At 43.1% G+C, this 19,562-nt stretch overlaps 1 protein-coding gene across 8 annotated transcripts in view; it reads left to right on the top strand.

The window, feature by feature from the left end:
• The window catches only part of wdcp (WD repeat and coiled coil containing), a 30,363-nt gene extending 11,956 nt beyond the window's left edge, over positions 1 to 18,407 (top strand). For 4 of the 8 annotated variants that reach the window (XM_061900985.1, XM_061900993.1, XM_061900986.1 and 1 more), the window contains exons 2-4: positions 2,179 to 4,072; positions 17,821 to 17,941; positions 18,113 to 18,407. In XM_061900985.1, the coding sequence (XP_061756969.1) occupies positions 2,179 to 4,072; positions 17,821 to 17,941; positions 18,113 to 18,300 (2,203 nt within the window). In that variant the 3' untranslated portion in view covers positions 18,301 to 18,407. Of the gene's footprint in view, positions 1 to 68; positions 216 to 690; positions 719 to 740; positions 1,362 to 1,472; positions 2,046 to 2,178; positions 4,073 to 17,820; positions 17,942 to 18,112 lie in introns of those variants that run through there. The other 4 variants (XM_061900988.1, XM_061900987.1, XM_061900991.1 and 1 more) reach the window with 4 other exon arrangements.
• The last annotated feature ends 1,155 nt before the right edge of the window (positions 18,408 to 19,562 follow it).

The raw sequence follows: 19,562 nt of genomic DNA on the forward strand, positions 1-19,562 counted from the left end.
GCGCTGAAAAGCGAGAAAGCACGTTCAAACAACACATTCATTTTCGTTTTAAACTACATTTCCCAAAATACTTTTTTCATCAATCATGGCGACGATGCTAATTACTTCCGGGTAACGAGTAGTAAACAGCAGAATCGCTTTTTAACCGGCAAAATGTGAATTACGCGGGATAGGGTGCACCATAAGTACTTCAGAGAGGTTAAACATCCAATAAGGTACGTTTTTGTATAAATTAAACAATCAAATAATATTTTGGTCGCTATTAGTTTGTTTATGCGTTCGTTAGCCAAACGTGTAATAGTACTCGTAGTAGTGGAGCACTGTGAACCTTGGAGTGAAACGTGTGAAGTGAATTATATTTATACAGCGCTTTTTCTCTAGTGACTCAAAGCGCTTTACGTAGCGAAACTCATTATCTAAGTTACATCTAAACCAGCACTACAACCAGTAAAGTATCTTGCCCAAAGTTACAACGACAGTGCTGGAGCCTATCCCAGCTGCACACGGTAATTCTAATTAGATTGTTTATGTTGAATTCATGGCGTGTATATAGACGTCTTGTAAACGGAAAATTACCTACTAGTTTAGTGGATATCCATGTTTTTTTTTTAAATGGCTGGATTATTCTGAGGTAGGATATTGCTGTCTCCAGGCAAGTAATTTCCTTCCTCCAATTTGTCTTTAATACAGCATCTGCGGTTTTTGATTATCCTCACAGGTACGTGTCTTTTGTGTATGATATGAATTCTATATCCTGCTATGTGTCAAATTCTTAAAGGCCTACTGAAATGAGATTTTCATATTTAAATGGGGATAGCAGCTCCATTCTATGTGTCATACTTGACCATTTCACGATATTGCCATATTTTTGCTGAAAGGATTTAGTAGAGAACATCGATGATAAAGTTCCCAACTTTTGGTCGCTAATAAAAAAGCCTTGCCTGTACCGGAAGTAGCAGACGATGTGCGCGTGATGTCACGGGTTGTGGAACTCCTCACAGCCTCACATTGTTTACAATCATAGCCACCACCAGCGAGAGCGATTCGGACCGAGAAATCGACAATTTCCCCATTAATTTGAGCGAGGATGAAAGATTTGTGGATGATGATAGTGAGAGTGAAGGACTAGAAAAAAAAAGGCAAGGGCAGTGGGAACGATTCAGATTTTATTAGACACATTTACTTGGATCATTCTGGAAAATCCCTTATCTGCCTATTGTGTTACTAGTGTTTTACTGAGATTATATGGTACCTGAAAGTCGGAGGGGTGGGGCCACGGGTGTGGTTGCCGCCAGTGTCTCCGGTGGGAGGAGGTAATAGTCCGCAGCTGCAGGAGGACGCAAGCTCCGCTCATGTCTACGGTAAGAGCCGACTTATTCGCACAATTTTCTCACCGAAACCTACCGGTTGACATGTGGTCGGGAACCATGTTCGCTTGACCGCTCTGTTCCATAGTAAAGCTTCACCTTCGGAAATGTAAACAAGGAACCACCGGCTGTTTGTTTTGCTAAAGGCAGCTGCAATACACCGCTTCCCACCTACATCTTTCTTCTTTGACTTCTCCATTATTAATTGAACATATTGCAAAAGATTCAGCAACACAGATGTCTAGAATACTGTGTAATTATGCGATTAAAGCAGACAACTTATAGCTTGGATCGGGCTGGAAGAACATGTCCGCTACAACCGGTGACGCCACGCGTACGCGTCATCATTCCGCGACGTTTTCAACAGGATACTTCGCGGGAAATTTAAAATTGCAATTTAGTAAACTAAACCGGCCGTATTGGCATGTGTTGCAATGTTAAGATTTCATCATTGATATATAAACTATCAGACAGCGTGATCGGAAGTAGTGGGTTTAAGTAGGCATTTAAGCCTTTGTTGGATTTAAGGACCTACCTAGCTTCAATTTATTTGGCTGCTCATCAATACCAGTTAGCAATGCCAGCATGCCTCAGCCCTCGACGTGTCGTCCCAGTGCTGTGTGAAGGTCATCCTGCTTTTATCAGCTATTAGCGTTTGTCACGTCGACCTCGGCTCAGGTGAGCGGATTAGGGCGCCTACAAGGAAAGAGAGGCAGGAGAGGCTTTTGCTGTTCTTAATCTGCATCTGCTGTCGCACCGCACTCGCACAGATCATGTCCACTTTTTGAATTGTCCTCGCCGTTTCTCTCAGGATGGACCTGGGCAAGGCCAAGCTACTGCGGAGCGGCGTCAACGCGCTGCACCAGGCCATTCACCCCGTGCACGGCATCGCCTGGACCGATGGCAAGCAGGTGTGCCTGACGACGCTCTACTTTGTTCACGGCGAGGTCAAGTTCGGTGACACCAACGTGGTTGGGCAGTTCGAGCACGTACTGGGTCTTTTCTGGGGCCCACTGTGCTGCCCGGACTCGCCTGCCCTGCTGGCCGTGCAGCACAAGAAGCACGTCAGCGTCTGGCAGATGCAGCTGAGTGCTCTGGAACACAACAAGCTGCTATGCACTCAGACCTGCGAGATGAGCGAGCCTTTCCCGCTTCTCCCTCAGGGCTGTGTCTGGCATCCCAAACTGGACATCTTGTCCCTCCTGACTAAGAGGGACGCCTCAGTGCTGTTTTCCGTAAGGGTGGACAACAGGAGGACCAAAGCAGACATCAAAGGGAGCGGACTGATCCACTGCGCTTGTTGGACTAAAGATGGCATCCGGCTGGTGGTGGCTATCGGCAGCGAGCTTCACTCCTACATCTGGAACGACATACACAAGAGCCTGGTAGCCTGCTCCTTCTGTCCCATCTTTGACGTGGGGGGCTATATCTGTGCCATGGAGGCCACAGGGGACTCTCAGGTTGCCGTGGCGACAGAGCTGCCTTTGGAAAAACTATGCGGGTTGAGCGCCGGCATGGCCTTTGAGGTGCCGCCTGAGGCAGACCCCTTGCAGAGGCAGACTCTGGAAAATGACCTCTCGTTGGACTCAAGGAGACGGTCCTTTGACTCCGAGAGGTCCCATGCGGCCAGCACGGGCCCTCTGGACCTTACCCACCTGCTTGCCAAGCACCGCTGCTCAGACCCGAGCCCCCTTATTCACCTTCGTCGCAAGGATGTAGTAACAGGCTCCGGCCAGGACTCCTCGCATCTGGTCTTAATCACATATGAACGGAAGGTGACCACCACCCGCAAAGTCAGCATCCCCGGGATCCTGGTGCCGGATATCGTGGCTTTTGACCCGCGGGCTTCCACTGTGGCTGTTGCGTCCAACACCTGCAACATGTTGCTGGTGTACTGCATCACACCATCTGCTATACCCAACATTCAGCAGATCTCCCTGCAGGCCAACGACAGGCCCAAGGGGGTGTGCTTCCTCAGTGACAAGGTTCTGCTGTTGATGGTGGGCCGCCAGAAGTCCATGGACCCCGCCTTCCTCCCGTCCTCCAACACAGAAAAATACATCCTTCGCCTTTTAGCTAAAGAGTTGATGTACGACGGGGACCGTGTCTTTTCACCAGCCCCCTCCCCTGTAAACCCGGGGTCACCCTCTAATTTCTCACGGATTAGAAGGCACTCGGAACACCTGTCCAAAGAGGACAGGGAATGCCCAGCGATAAAAGACCTGGTGCTGCCGAGCGCAGGTGTTGTACGTTCACCCTTAAGCAGGCGCCGACTAGTAGAGGAGGTGAGGAGCAACGAGGCCAGCCCCGTAACCAGCTCTGTGGACTTTTCCTCCTCGGAGAGAACGCCGTCCAGCACCTCCTCCTCTGTCACGGTTGAGAACTTCGACGCCGACCACGTCAGCCGCATGGCCAGCCTGGCAGTGGCCGGCCAGGCCAGCAGGGACTCGACCCGTGCCCCGTCGCCTCGCCTGGAACCGGAGGCGGTGCTGGCTCCGTCGACGCCCATGCACGGGATGGCCAGTAGTACGGGGCGGGAGCGAGCGCTGGAGCAGCTCGTCTTCAACATGGAGCGGCTGTTTGCCCGCTTTGCGGAAGTGCAGCATTGCCTGAGCGAGATCCGGGACTATGCCCAAAACGGGAAGAAGGTCCAGAGCATCTACCCCAGTTCTGGAGAGCCCCCTCACATCAATGTCACATGTCAGGTACGTTTAGACCTAAAACCATTTCCTTGATAGTGTGACTGTTCTGAGCAGCTATTTTGATGTCCTGAGACTACACTACTGAGCTGTGACAAGTTTTAATATCACCCCACTGCATAGTACTGTTTGGTGTTATATTTAATACAGAGTAAGGCTGCAACTAACAACTGTTTTGATACTCACCTAGTCATTACTATCTTAACAATTAGTCGACTAATTGACTTATGAAGGATAAACCTATTGAGCCTATGGAGCCATCTGCTTTTAAATTCAGCTTGAAAAATGTTTAGGCAAAAAAGGCTAACTAATAAAGATGACTTATTCATTCTTAAATATGTTTCTATACTGTAACTGTGTTGCTCATTAGGCTCTTACAAAAAAAAAAAAAACTAATCAACCTTTTGTCCATTCAAAAGCAAGGACTGACCAAGTACAGACAAAAACAATGCATATTTTTAATGAAAACTAAGGACAGTAAAAATAGCAGCAATTAAAACAAACACCAAAATCATCTAACTTGCTCAACAAGGAGCAAGCATGTTGTGATGATGTGCACACAGTTATGTGATTGGTTATTGATTAACTACTTGTATTTTTAGCAATCAAATATACTTGATTGATTCTGAACATTGTAACTATCTTATAGATTATATATTTATTCTTTTATTGTGTGTGTGTGGGCTTCACGGTGGCAGAGGGGTTAGTGCGTCTGCCTCACAATACGAAGTTCCTGCAGTCCTGGGTTCAAATCCAGGCTCGGGATCTTTCTGTGTGGAGTTTGCATGTTCTCCCCGTGAATGCGTGGGTTCCCTCCGGGTACTCCGGCTTCCTCCCACTTCCAAAGACATGCACCTGGGGATAGGTTGATTGGCAACACTAAATTGGCCCTAGTGTGTGAATGTGAGTGTGAATGTTGTCTGTCTATCTGTGTTGGCCCTGCGATGAGGTGGCGACTTGTCCAGGGTGTACCCTACCTTCCGCCCGATTGTAGCTGAGATAGGCGCCATCGCCCCCCGCGATCCCGAAAGGGAATAAGCGGTAGAAAATGGATGTGTGTGTGTGTGTGTGTGTGTGTGTGTGTGTGTGTGTGTGTGTGTGTGTGTGTGTGTGTGTGTGTGTGTGTGTGTGTGTGTGTGTGTGTGTGTGTGTGTGTGTGTGTGTGTGTGTGTGTGTTAGGGCTAGATGACTATGGGAAAAATAATAATCACAATTATTTTGGTTGATATTGTAATCACAATTAATTACACAATTATTCATTAATTTGAAAACAGGAGCATTTATTGTACCGACAAATATCAACTTTAAATTAAAAAAAACCTGGATATAAATTATTAACAAATAAACCACAACAAGTAAAATAATACACAAAGAAATTTAATTAACAATAGTGACATAATCTGTCACGACAGATCATGTCCGTTAATGGTTTATGTTATTTATGTTGCTAGTGATCCTAAGCCTCTTCTAGGTATGTTTCCTGTTGCTCAGAGCATTTTTTTTCATGGTTAGCGGTACCACCTGCAACCGCACTAATTGTGTCCGTTTTTTTATAGGCCTACTGAAATGGGATTTTCTTATTTAAACGGGGATAGCAGGTCCATTCTATGTGTCATATTTGATAATTTTACAATATTGCCATATTTTTGCTGAAAGGATTTAGTAGAGAACATCAGCGATAAAGTTTGCAACTTTTGGTGCTGATAAAAAAGCTTTGCCTGTACCGGAAGTAGCAGACGATAAGCGCGTGACGTCACGGGTTGTGGAGCTCCTCACATCTGAACATTGTTTACAATCATGGCGACCAGCAGCGAGAGCGATTCGGACCGAGAAAGCGACGATTTCCCCATTAATTTGAGCAAGGATGAAAGATTCGTGGATGAAGAAAGTGAGAGTAAAGGACTAGAAAGAAAGAAAAAAAAAGACAGGGCAGTGGGAGCGATTCAGATGTTATAAGAAAAATTTACCAGGATAATTCTGGAAAATCCCTTATCTGCTTATTGTGTTACTAGTGTTTTAGTGAGATTAAATGGTCGTACCTGTACAACCTGAAGGTCGGCCCCGCACTTTTCTTCAGCACCAGTCAACGGGTTGTGGCGATGCCCATCTCTGCCCATCGCAAGGGACCCTCTTCAAAACACGATATTTCAAAATGATCGCTGCATGATACACTGTACTTTGTGTGTGTGGTCCAATCCAACCGTGTTCGCTTGACCGCTCTGTTCCATAGTAAAGCTTCACTGTAGGGCTGGGCGATATATCGTGGGTTTGTCTCTGTGCGATATAGAAATTGACTATATCGTAACATTCGAGTAGACGTTCTCACGCAGTTTTTTTTAGCTCCGGGCATTACACTACAGGCTCTCCTTGCTCTTTCCTGTGTCTCCTTCTCACAGACAAGAGGGCGCACATTCTTACATACGTCACATACTGTCACGTCATACGTCACATACGTATACGCCCTCGCCCAGCAGAAAGGTAGCGGCGTGGCTAATGTTAGCTGTGATGCTAGCGGGTTGTTGCAAGAGATAAATAAATAAATGATAAATGGGTTGTACTTGTATAGCGCTTTTCTACCTTCAAAGTACTCAAAGCGCTTTGACACTACTTCCACATTTACCCATTCACACACACATTCACACACTGATGGAGGGAGCTGCCATGCAAGGCGCCAACCAGCACCCATCAGGAGCAAGGGTGAAGTTTCTTGCTCAGGACACAACGGACGTGACGAGGTTGGTACTAGGTGGGATTTGAACCAGGGACGCTCGGGTTGCGCACGGCCACTCTCCCAAAGAAGGTGCGAATCTCGTAACAAATGAAGGAAGAATTAATTCCCAACAAAAACAGCACGGGGTCGTGGTTCGGCTTCAAGCGGGAATACGTCAAATAGACAACTTTAATTTGTCATGTGTGGGGCACAAGCGTTGCTACCAAAAGTAGCATTACTGCTAATATGTAGCATCATTTGAAAAGTCACCTGCTAATAACTTTTAAAAACTACAGTTTTGGTCAATTGACTTAGTTGTGATTTCCTTCTCTGCATGAAAGTTTAAAAGTAGCATATATTAGTGCAGTATGAACAAGAATGTTTTAATGTAGACACATAAAATCACCATACTGCTGTGATTCTCTGTATCCAGTGTTCATTCAAGGCTAAGGCAAAATACCGAGAAATATATTGTATATCGCAATATGGCCTAAAAATATTGCGGTATTAAAAAAAGGCAATATCGCCCAGCTCTACTTCACCGTCATCTTTCTGGAATGTAAAGAATAAAACATGGGCTGTGTTTGTGTTGCTAAAGGCGGCAGCAATACACCGCTTCCCACCTACAGCTTTCTTCTTTGAGGTCTCCATTATTCATTGAACAAATTGCAAAAGATTCAGCAACACAGAAGTCCCGAATACTGTGGAATTATGCGATGAAAACAGACGACTTATAGCTGGGAACGGTGCTGGAACAAAATGTCCTCTACAACAGTGGTCCCCAACCACCGAGCCACGGCCCGGTAACGGGCCGCTGCTCGATTGGTACCGGGCCGCAGAAGAATTTTATATGATTTTTTTTTTTGTAATTTAAAAAAAAAATATATATATATATATATATATATATATATATATATGTATATATATATATATTTTTTTTTTTTTTATCAAATCAACATAAAAAAACACAAGATACTCTTACAATTAGTGCACCGACCCAAAAAACCTCTCTTTTTCATGACAAAAACCTCCCTTTTTCATGACAAAGAAAATAATAATAATAATAATTTTCCCCCCATGCATGATGTCACACAAGATATTTCAATAATTCTCAAATAAAAATGAGTTGCATAATAGGAAATCAATTAGTGTATAACCTTCGCTATGTGGTAGGTTCCTGTGGACGTTATCTCCTTCTGTCGTTGACTATTTTTTTCATACAGTGTTGATGTGGAAATGGTGGCTTGGGCATTTTGTTGGTGTGGCACCGGCAAAGATGTTGACATGCAGAGTATCAAGCACCCTTCATTTTCTAGCGGGTGATTTTTCAAATGATGACATTAGGAGTGCTGCTAATTTTTGTTGCAACGCTTTTGCTGCACACTTGACATATTACGGTTGTCTGTTCGACATCTTGCCGCTTGAAGCCAAGCCACCGCCAGACGATGGACCCCCAGCTGTTTTTATTTGGATTTAATTATTCCTTCATTTGTTACCAGATTCACATCTTATTTCTCTCGTATTACCACTCACACCGCTCTGCTAGCATGCCGCTACCTCTCTGCTCGGTGACGGCATATGATGTTGCATGCACGACAGTACAGGTGCTGTTCATATTATTAGAATATCATGAAAAAGTTTATTTATTTCAGTAATTATATTCAGAATGTGAAACTTACATATTATATCAATTCATTACACACATAGGGATATATTTGAAATGTTTATTTCTTTAAATTTTGATGATTAGTACTGACAATTACTGAAAATCCCAAATTCAGTATCTCAGAAAATTTGAATATTAGTTACAACTAGTACCATCCATCCATCCATTTTCTACCGCTTATTCCCTTTTTGGGGTCGCGGGGGGCGCTGGCGCCTATCTCAGCTACAATCGGGCGGAAGGCGGGGTACACCCTGGACAAGTCGCCAGCTCATCGCAGGGCCAACACAGATAGACAGACAACATTCACACTCACATTCAAACACTAGGGCCAATTTAGTGTAGCCAATCAACCTATCCCCAGGTGCATGTCTTTGGAAGTGGGAGGAAGCCGGAGTACCCGGAGGGAACCCACGCATTCACGGGGAGAACATGCAAACTCCACACAGGAAGATCCCGAGCCTGGATTTGAACCCAGGACTGCAGGAACTTCGTATTGTGAGGCAGACGCACTAACCCCTCTGCCACCGTGAAGCCCAAAAAATATTTTTTAGAAATGTGGGCCAACTGAAAAGTATGAAAATGGAAAGTTTCAGCATGTACTGCAATCAACACTTAATTGCAGCTCCTTCTGCCTGAATTGCTGCAGCAATACGGCGTGGCATGGAGTCGACCAGTCTGTTGCACTCCTCAGGTGTTATGAGAGCCCAGGTTGCTTTAATAGTGGCCTTCAGCATTGTTGGGTCTGGCATCTCGCATCTTCCGCTTCACAATACCCCATAGGTTTTCTATGGGGTTAAGGTCAGGTGAGTTTGCAGGCCAATCAAGAACAGGGATACCATGGTCCTTAAACCAGGTACTGGTAGATTTGGCACTGTGTGAAGGTGCCAAGTCATGTTGGATAATGAAATCTTCACCTCCATAAAATTGGTCCGCGGCAGGCAGCATAAAGTGTTCTAAAACTTCCTGGTAGACTGCTGCATTGACCCTAGACCTCAGGAAACACAGTGGACCAGCACCAGCAGATGACATGGCACCCCAGACCATTACCGATTGCGGAAATTTGACACTGGACTTCAGGCAACGTGTATTCTGTGCCTCTCCTGTCTTCCTCCAGACTCTGGGACCTTGATTTCCAAAGGAGATACAAAATTTACTTTCATCTGAAAACATAACTTTGGACCACTCAGCAGCAGTCCAGTCCTTTTTGTCTTGAGCCCAGGCGAGACGCTTTTGACGTTGTCTCTTATTCAAGAGTGGCTTTACACAAGGAATGCGACAGCTGAAGCCCATATCTTGCATACGTCGGTGCGTGGTGGTTCTTGAAGCACTGACTCCAGCTGCAGTCCACTCTTTGAGGATTTCCCCCACATTTTTGAATGGGTTTTGTCTGACAATCCTCTCCAGGGCGCGGTTATCCCTCTTGCTTGTACACTTTTTTTTACCACATCTTTGTCTTCCCTTCGCCTCTCTATTAATGTGCTTGGACACAGAACTCTGGGAACATCCAACCTCTTTGGCAATTACCTTTTGTGTCTTGCCCTCCTTCTTTAAAGTATCAATGGTCATCTTTTGGACAGTTGTCAAGTCAGCAGTCTTCCCCATGATTGTGTGTCATACAGAATCAAAATGAGAGACCATTTAAAGGCTTTTCCAGGTGTTTTGAGTTAGTTAGCTACTTAGAGTGTGGCACCAAGTGTCTTCAATATCTGACCATTTCACCATATTCTAATTTTCTGAGATGTTGAATTTAGGGTTTTCATTGGTTGTCAGCTATAATCATCTCCTTTTTGTCAAAAAACACTTGAAATGTATCAGTCTGTTTGGAATTAATGTATACATTCTACAAGTTTGACTTTGAAATACATCAACTTTTTCATGATATTCTAATAATATGACCAGCACCTGTATGTGACTTATGTAAGAAGGCGCACTTGTTTTATGTCTTTGTGAGAAGGAGAGACAAGTAAGAGAGCGAGAATAGCCTGCAGTGTATTGCACACAGCTAAAAGCATCTGCGTAAGAACGTATCCTCGAATATCACGATATAGTCCTTTTCTCTATCGCACAGAGACAAACCCACGACATATCGAGTATATTCGATAAATCGCCGAGCCCTTGTTCGAAATAAACTGAAACTAACTTACTAGTTTTAATCGCTGTTTTGAGTGGCTGTCTCGACATTGTTGAGTTCATGTCAGCCGGCGTTTGAGCATGTCGGGGAGAAATGAGCGCTACTGGACTCAATATTTTCCCTAATTAATGTCTCTTCTCTTCACAATGACAACATTTCACTTACATTTATGTCAAGTTCCCGGATATTATTTTGCGTTTATCAGTAGATTCAGTTTTATTGGCCAATGATGTGTCTCTGTCAACTTTTACATCAACCCAGAAATCATATGTCTTACTTCTTCTATTGAGTTTAGTGATGATTGATTATGCATATTAGTGCTGTGTCAAATAAAAGATTGCAACCGTATTGAGATCGCAAACTTCTAGTTGACGTAGGGCTGGGCGATATATCGATATCTTGCGGGTTTGTCTCTGTGAGATATAGAAAATGACTATATCGTAATATTCGAGTATACGTTGTCCCGCAGGACTTTTAGCTGCGGGCGTACAGTTCAGGCTCTCCTCGCTCTTTCCTGTCTCTCCTCACAGACAAGCAGGCGCACATTCTTACATACCTCACAAACTGTCACATCACGTACTGTACACGCTCTCGCAGAGCAGAGAGGTAGCGGCGTGGCAACGTTAGCTGCTAACGTAGCCGTACGAGAGAAAGATGGTGCGGATCTGGTAACAAATGAAGGAAGACTTAATTCCCAATAAAAACAGCAGGGTTTCCATCGTCTGGCGGTGGTTCGGCTTCAAGTGGGAATATGTCGAACAGACAACCGTAATTTGTCAAGTGTGGGGGGAAAGTGTTGCTATAAAAAGTAGCATTACTGCTAATATGTAGCATCATTTGTAAAGTCACTCGCTAGAATATGAAGAGAATTTCATAACCTTAGTCACATACCACATAGTGAAGGACAAATATTTTTTGATTTCCTATTATGCAGCTCATTTTTATTTGACACTTAAAATGTCTCTGACAATCTTGCAATTTATGTTTTGGAAATGACTTAAATATTTGTGCCATTGCTTAATAACTTTAATAAATATACTTTTGGTCAATTGACTTAGTTGTGATTTCCCTCTCTGCATGAAAGTTTAAAAATAGCATATATTAATGCAGTATGAAGAAGAATGTTTTAATGTAGACACATAGAATCATCATACTGCTGTGATTATATGCATCAAGTGTTCATTCAAGGCTAGGCAAAATATCAGAATATATATTCTGATATTTTGCCTAGCCTTGAATGAACACTTTTACATCGCGATATGGCCTAAAATTATTGCGATATTAAAAAAAGGCAATATCGCCCAGCCCTAAGTAGACGTGCTCTTTTTTCACTCATTCGCTCCTCATCTGTTTCATCGTCACAAGCCCCGGAATATGCATGCATGTTGCGCGGCCCATTAATCTCTTTTTTCGGATAATTACATTTTCGTAACCACGAGAAGCCATAATCAAAATAAAAATTTGATTAATTGATCAGTGTGATTGACGTGTGTTTATCACACCTGAAGTTTCTGGAAAAAAAATATATATATAGCTTAATCTATTTGTTAGGTAGCCAGCAAGTTAACACGCTAACTATCTTACCGATAGAGGGGTTTGGCTTGTTTTACATTTCCCATTTTTCGCATTGCTGGTGTCCTTATTGAAGGGCGGAAGTTACATTCCAAAAAGTGACTTGAATGAGGGCGGGGTCGTGAAACGCTAATTGTCACCAATAATTTATAATGCCGACAACGTCTGCCATTGTCAACTGCCACAATCAAGGTGGAAGAGATAAAACTGGCTTTTATCACATTCCTAAGTGTATTTCTGAACAAACGGAAGCGGCTGAAAAGAAAAGATAAGGGCGAAGGCAAACATGGATTGCTTTAGTCAACCGAGATGCGACATGCTGACGACTTTGTGTTTGTTCAAATAATTTCAGGGGAAACATTTTGTAAGTAAAAATAATATCTAAAATAAATGACTGCCCATCTTTGCATTAACTTTGTGTTTGGTAGAAGAACTTTGATAGTAGTTCTATTGATAAAAAAAAAATAGTACTCACTTCTCTCATTCAGAGTGTAAACTCCACGGAAAAAAACTGAAGCATCACGAGAAATCGTTCTCCCAATCCTGCCTTACAGTCACAGTGTGCTGAAATGACATTAGATTGGTTATCCGTGATTATCCAGGGTCGGTTCGTTTCTTAGAGTCCATGACTCTAGCCTTGTCAACACAATGTCCACTGGGTTTACACAGATAAACACAAACGTCACCAACCCACCCACAAACAAAGCAGTCATAACTTTCTAGACTCTTATAATTTTGAAACTCATTCAAAGTGTAAAATGGGCTCGGTCGAACAAATAAGTAGTCTCATACAAATTCCGAGTATGAGACATCGGGGAAGATGTTGTGGTCTCTGCTCTACTCAGACTTGTGGTTCTTGTACGGATCCTTGCATCCAAGTACTTTTTATAACGATGAAGGCACTTCTTATCTAATTACTCACAGTATTTCTCCATCGTATCACAGCCGGTGCAATGTTATTTTCCACTGAATTGTTCGGAAATATTACATTTAGCGCTATCGTGAATGATGACGCTGACCCCCTTTAGCAATCCACACACGAGAAAAATCCGAACCCCTTTATTTGAAATCACATTCTCCAGATGTATGACATCATGCCTTTGTTTTAAATGTGCCTGTGTAAGAGATGTGCTGTCATAAAAAAACATTTTTGGTTTTTCAAAATTAATATTGCCACACTTTAGATGTTTTCACCTATGATGTTGTTGCGTGGGGCCGCGCTGACTCACCTCTGTGCCGCAAAGCTAGTGATGACGTCACCGACTATTTAATATGACCAAAATTGTTGCACTGCCGACATAGAGTAGTCTTTCAATTGTTTTTGGTCACAGAACATATCAGTTTTGTTTAAGTTTAAAAAACAAAAGTTAAAGTACCAATGATTGTCAAACACACACTAGGTGTGGTGAAATTATTCTCTGCATTTGATCCATCACCCTTGATCACTCCCTGGGAGGTTAGGGGAGCAGTGAGCAGCAGCGGTGGCCGCACCCGGGAATCGTTTTTGGCGATTTAACCCCCAATTCCAATCCTTGATGCTGAGTGCCAAGCAGGGAGGTAATGGGTCCCATTTTTATAGTCTTTGGTATGACTCAGCCGGGGTTTGAACTCACAACCTACCGATCTCATGGTGGACACTCTAACCACTGGGCCACTGAGTAACTCAGTACGTGTCCATTCACTAAATAAGTCAGATTTCTCAAATAGTTCAAGTCCTAATAAGCATCCTACAACTCATGGATACACCTTAATCCAGTGGTTCTCAACCTTTTTTCAGTGATGTACCCCTTGGGAACACTTTTTGTAATTCAAATACCCCCGAATCAGAGCAAAGCATTTTTGGTTGAAAAAAATAGATAAAGAAGTAAAATACAGCACTATGTCATCAGTTTCTGATTTATGAAATTGTATAACAGTGCGAAATATTGCTCATTTGTAGGGGTCTTTCTTGAACTATTTGGAAAAAAAGATATAAAAATAACTAAAAACTTGTTGAAAAATACAGTAGTGATTCAATTATAAATAAAGATTTCTACACATAGAAGTAATCATCAACTTAAAGTGCCCTCTTTGGGAATTGTAATAGAGATTTATCTGGATTCATGAACTTAATTCTAAACATTTCTTCACAAAAAAAGAAATCTTTAACATCAATATTTATGGAAGATGTCCACAAAAAATCTACCTGTCAACACTGAATATTGCATTGTTGCATTTCTTTTCACACTTTAAGAACTTACATTCATATTTTGTTGAAGTATTATTCAATAATATATTTATAAATGATTTTTGAATTGTTGCTATTTTTAGAATATTTAAAAAAAAAAATGTCACGTACACCTTGGCATACCTTCAAGTACCCCTAGGTGCGTATCACCATTTGAGAACCACTGCCTTAATCTACTGTATTTTCCGGACTATAAGGCACACCTGAAGTCCTTTTTTCTTCTCAAAACTCGACAGTGCACCTTATATCCCGGTGCGCCTAATGTATATAATAGGTTTGGTTGAGCTTACCCACCTCAAAGCAATTTTATTTGGTAGATGGTGTAATGAAAAGTGTGACCAGTAGATGGCAGTCAAACATAAGAGATACAGGTAGGTTGCACCGTTTGATGTGCTTCAACATACATGTATTATTATGGTCTGTGTATAAGGTAAGACATATTATCTGGCGTTTTGTTTCACAATATTATGCAAAAGCAACTTGTCTTACCTTCTAGTACCTACTGACCTATATTTGGGATCTGCATGAATCCTGAAAAGTTGCGCGGATCCGCCTCTGTAGTCCGTGGAGACACTGTAGTCGATAAGCTTCTTATTTTTTTCTATCTTCTTGTCATGTGACATTCATCCTCAGCTATTGCAATTTTTAATATAAAGTAGTGTAAAGTTCTTACTTATATCTGTCAGTAAACTCACCATGAAAGTGCTACAACATACCGGTGTAGTGAGTTTACATTATTCACTCAAGAAACTTTAGTTGTTAGACTTCCGGTTGGGACACATTTCCAGTGTTGTTGTGTCCAGATGAGGAGATGCTGCTCCGTTATTGATTTAAGTAAAGTCGGAATGTCATTAAAACAATTAGCGCCATCTTTTGATATTTCTTCCACTCCCGTCCTTGCACGCTACACCGCTACAACAAAGATGACAGGGAGAAGACACTGCCGAAAAAAAGTAGACCATTCATCGGCATTGGCCTTATAATCCGGTGCGTCCTATGGTCCGGAAAATATGGTTATCGTGTTCGGTTTTTGAAAAGTCAGACTAACACACCTGGATCATGCAGTTGGAAAACAGATCTTTCGAGTGGGTGTGTGCCGCTCAGGATATAACCTGAAAGCAAATCCTGTTCAATAAAAACAAAGACAACAACTGTAATGAAGAGGATACTGTTTATTTGCTTCACAAATGAAAAGAACAGGACATTTTGAAGTGCATCAGTAGGAAAAAGAAAAAAACTGAGATTTATCTAAAAAGGTTGCAAAGGAAATGTACAATACCACGGTTTCATTCGGTGGACTCCTGACGAGTGAGACACAAGATATTCAAGCAGAAATATCACAAGAAGAAACCGTACACAAACCTTTTCACGCTACATTTGCGTACTCCAAACTGGTTAGCAGTAACTGCAGTATGTATTTCTTACAACTGGCAAGTTTGAAGTTTGCAACCTCCATCTGAAGCTAGCACAAAGTCTTTTTCTTCGAAATTAAAACTCCTGTCAACCCACAGAGCTTATTGAATAATCTTCGAGACATTCCAAAGCTTTCTTTCCATTCTGCGTCCAAAAATCCCTTTAAAACAACTCTCTGAGTCCCTCCCACCACCTTTGCTTCAGACCAGCATCCTCCAATCCAGCAACTCCAAGACCTTTTTGGTAGTAGTGTCATGTTTGTAGCGCAATCTCAATCAATCAATCAATGTTTATTTATATAGCCCCAAATCACAAATGTCTCAAAGGACTGCACAAATCATTACGACTACAACATCCTCGGAAGAACCCACAAAAGGGCAAGGAAAACTCACACCCAGTGGGCAGGGAGAATTCACATCCAGTGGGACGCCAGTGACAATGCTGACTATGAGAAACCTTGGAGAGGAAATTTTGGATCGTTTTTATTAATGCGGATGAGATTTGAGTAATAATTAGTTTTAGCTAAGGTAAGCATGCGTTTATAAGTTATTAAACTATCACTCCATGCTTGATGGTGCACCTCAAGTTTAGTCGTGCGCCATTTGCGTTCCAGCTTTCTACATAATAATTTCTGAGCTCTAGTTTCTTCAGTAAACCATGGCGTACGCCTTTTTGGAGCCTTTTTTAACTTCAGCGGTGCTATGTTATCAATGGTGTCGCGCAGGGCGTTGTTAAAGTTGTTAGTGAGGTTATCAATAGAGCCCACATACTTTGGGAACGGTGCCATTACCGAGGGCAGTAGGTCAGCAAGAGTCGTCGTTGTGGCAGCATTAATGTTGCGGCTGCTATAGCAGTTATTATTATTAGCTTGCCGAACATGAGTCTGAACTTCGAATTTTATAAGGTAATGATCGGACATTACTTTAGTATACGGGAGTATCATAACTTTGGAAACGGTGATACCTCTGACAAGCACTAGGTCTATCGTATTACCGCTGCGATGCGTCGGTTCATTTATTATTTGTGTAAGACCACAGCTATCAATTATAGTCTGGAGCGCCACGCACGGTGGGTCCAATGGGGTATTCATATGGATATTAAAGTCCCCCATTATAATTATATTATTGGCGTGCGTCACTAGATCAGCAACAAACTCTGAGAATTCACTAATAAAGTCCGAATAGGGCCGTGGGGGGCGGTAGATAACAGACAGGCACAGAGGGAGCGGTGTGGCAGACTTCATAGAAAGCACCTCAAACGAAGGTGCTTTCCATGAAGATAATTTCTTGATGCTCTCTGCTATTTAGCATCAGCATAGCCATTAGAGACGTAATATTTGTCATCTGTGCCAATATTGCAGCGGACATCAAGCACAACAAGAACTGTGCTTTAGCGGGAGAGATATCTTGATTTGGTGTGACGTCATAGGTCAACCGTAAAAGCAACGTATTTATCCGCGATAAAATAAATTAAGCGCCCCCTTGTGTACAGGAGGCACACTGCGTATAACCAACAGTCGCATTAGAGAGAGTGCATGGACACTGGGACTTGCACGTAGGTGTGAAAATACAAAAAAAAAAAAACTATTTGAGAAATCAGACTATTTTAGTGCATGGAAACGTAGTGATTGATGCCCCATTGGTTACATTGTGGTCAATTGTTTAGTTTGGGTTCTTGTGCTGTCAGACTATTATCCATCCATTTTCTACCGCTTATTCCCTTTCGGGGTCGCGGGGGGCGCTGGCGCCTATCTCAGCTACAATCGGGCGGAAGGCGGGGTACACCCTGGACAAGTCGCCACCTCATCACAGGGCCAACACAGATAGACATTTGTTGTCAGACTATGATGTCATACAAAAAGCCTGGTGGGTGTGGCAAGCATATGTAATTTTTTTCTTATTAGCCTGTGAGGCAGCTACAATTAAGCCCATGCAAACTCTGCCTAACAACAAGTGGCTGCTCGCTAACATTGTGTTCCAGGAAGTAGTGTCTGCTGGACTCTAATGTATTGTTCATTTTGTTGCGTCCTTTGCAGAAGCAGCTGTCGGAGAACGTGTTCATCGACGAGCGGCGGCCGGTGCTGCTGTGCGACGGCAAGTTGAGTCTTTCAGCCTTGCAGCAGCTCTTCAACCTCAGCATCGTGGAGATGGTGCACGGTGCGTTTGCACATTGTCAGTTTGATTTTGCTGCTTTGTTGAGCATGAGATGACCGTGTTGTCGTCACGCTGCGGCTATAATTGGAAGTGATTAACAGCTAAGATGTGCTAAGCGTATTAACGCACGTCAGCAACAGGCTCAGCAACTGCCTCCATCTTTTGTTTTTTTAGGCCCCCTGTGGATCGTCCTGGTGGCGGACGCAGACGGTTTCGTACCTCTGACGTTCAAATCCAAAGAGGAGCTCACGATTCGCAACGGCAAGCGTAAATCCACCTTGCGCACCCCCGAGACCTCCTGCCCTTCCAGTCCGGCCCCCAGCCAAATCCCCAACATGGTGACGGCGGAGGCCTCCACGTAGCGTCTTCACAGACCTCCCAGGACAATGTAGAGGCTTGCAAAATGCTGCCTCACAACCCGGAGGTCATTTGCATATTTTGCCAATAAAGCAGCTTTAGCTAAAATTTGTATGTGTGTCTTTGTAAAACAGAGCAGCCGTGAAAACAAAACTTGACATCCAAAATTCAAATTCGGAAGGTAATACGGCTCAGAACTTTTAAAAACAATTGGTCAAAAATCATTAAATCAAACGAATGAAAAAATTAAAACTACTCATCCTTTAAGGACAAAGGAGAGGAAGCAGGAGAGTGTTGGCAGCACTACATTGCCCCCTAACGTCTTCTTGTAGGTACTGCTTGAATGAAAGATTGTAAAAGTATATATTTAAGCGCTTCTAAAAGTTTTTGACGATATCCTCCTGTTATCTGATACTGGTAAATATGTTGTCCTGGTGCTTTTAGATCTGTCTGCTGCGTTCGACACCGTCGACCACGCCACCTTAATCACTCGTCTTGAGAACTGGGTGGGTATTAAGGGCGCCGCCCTCAACTGGTTCCGGTCGTACCTAACCTAAAGGAGTCTTTTTGTAAAAAATAGACAGTTTTATGTCTCCCACAGCTCCTCTACCACATGGGGTCCCCCAGGACTCAATCGTTGCCCCAATCTTATTTGCGCTTTACCTTTTCCCCCTTGATTCTATTTTTAGGAAGTACGGTATTGCATTTCATTTTTGTGCCGATGATTGCCAGATCTATTTTCCCATGGCACAAAATAACACGGTTCAACGTCTCATTGACTGCCTGCACGACATCAAAGCCATACTTTCAGCTAACTTCCTGAGCCTAAATGAAGACAAAACAGAAGTTATGTTGTTCGGTCCAAGTCGCTCTCCCTCCCCCAACGTTGACCTCGGGACTCTGACCCCGTATCTCAGCGACTGTGTCACAAACCTGGGTGTAAAGTTCGACCCAGATTTTAAATTCGAGGGAAAAAAAAATCCGTAGCGTCGTTCAAAAAAGCTTTTATCAATTGCGCCAAATAGCGAAAGTGAAACCGCTTCTGTCAGGACATGATCTCGAGAAATTAATCCGCGCCTTTATCTTGAATCGTTTAGACTACTGCAATGCCCTGTATGTAGGCATTAGTCAGGCCTCCCTGTCCCGCCTGCAGCTCGTGCAGAACTCTGCTGCTCGTCTGCTAACAGACCCGCAGACGTGAGCACATCACCCCTATATTAGCGTCCCTTCACTGGCTCCCTGTGCGTTATCGAATCAATTTTAAACT

This window comes from Nerophis ophidion, linkage group LG05 (genome assembly GCF_033978795.1).
Source record: "Nerophis ophidion isolate RoL-2023_Sa linkage group LG05, RoL_Noph_v1.0, whole genome shotgun sequence".
NCBI classification, from domain to species: Eukaryota; Metazoa; Chordata; class Actinopteri; order Syngnathiformes; family Syngnathidae; genus Nerophis; species Nerophis ophidion.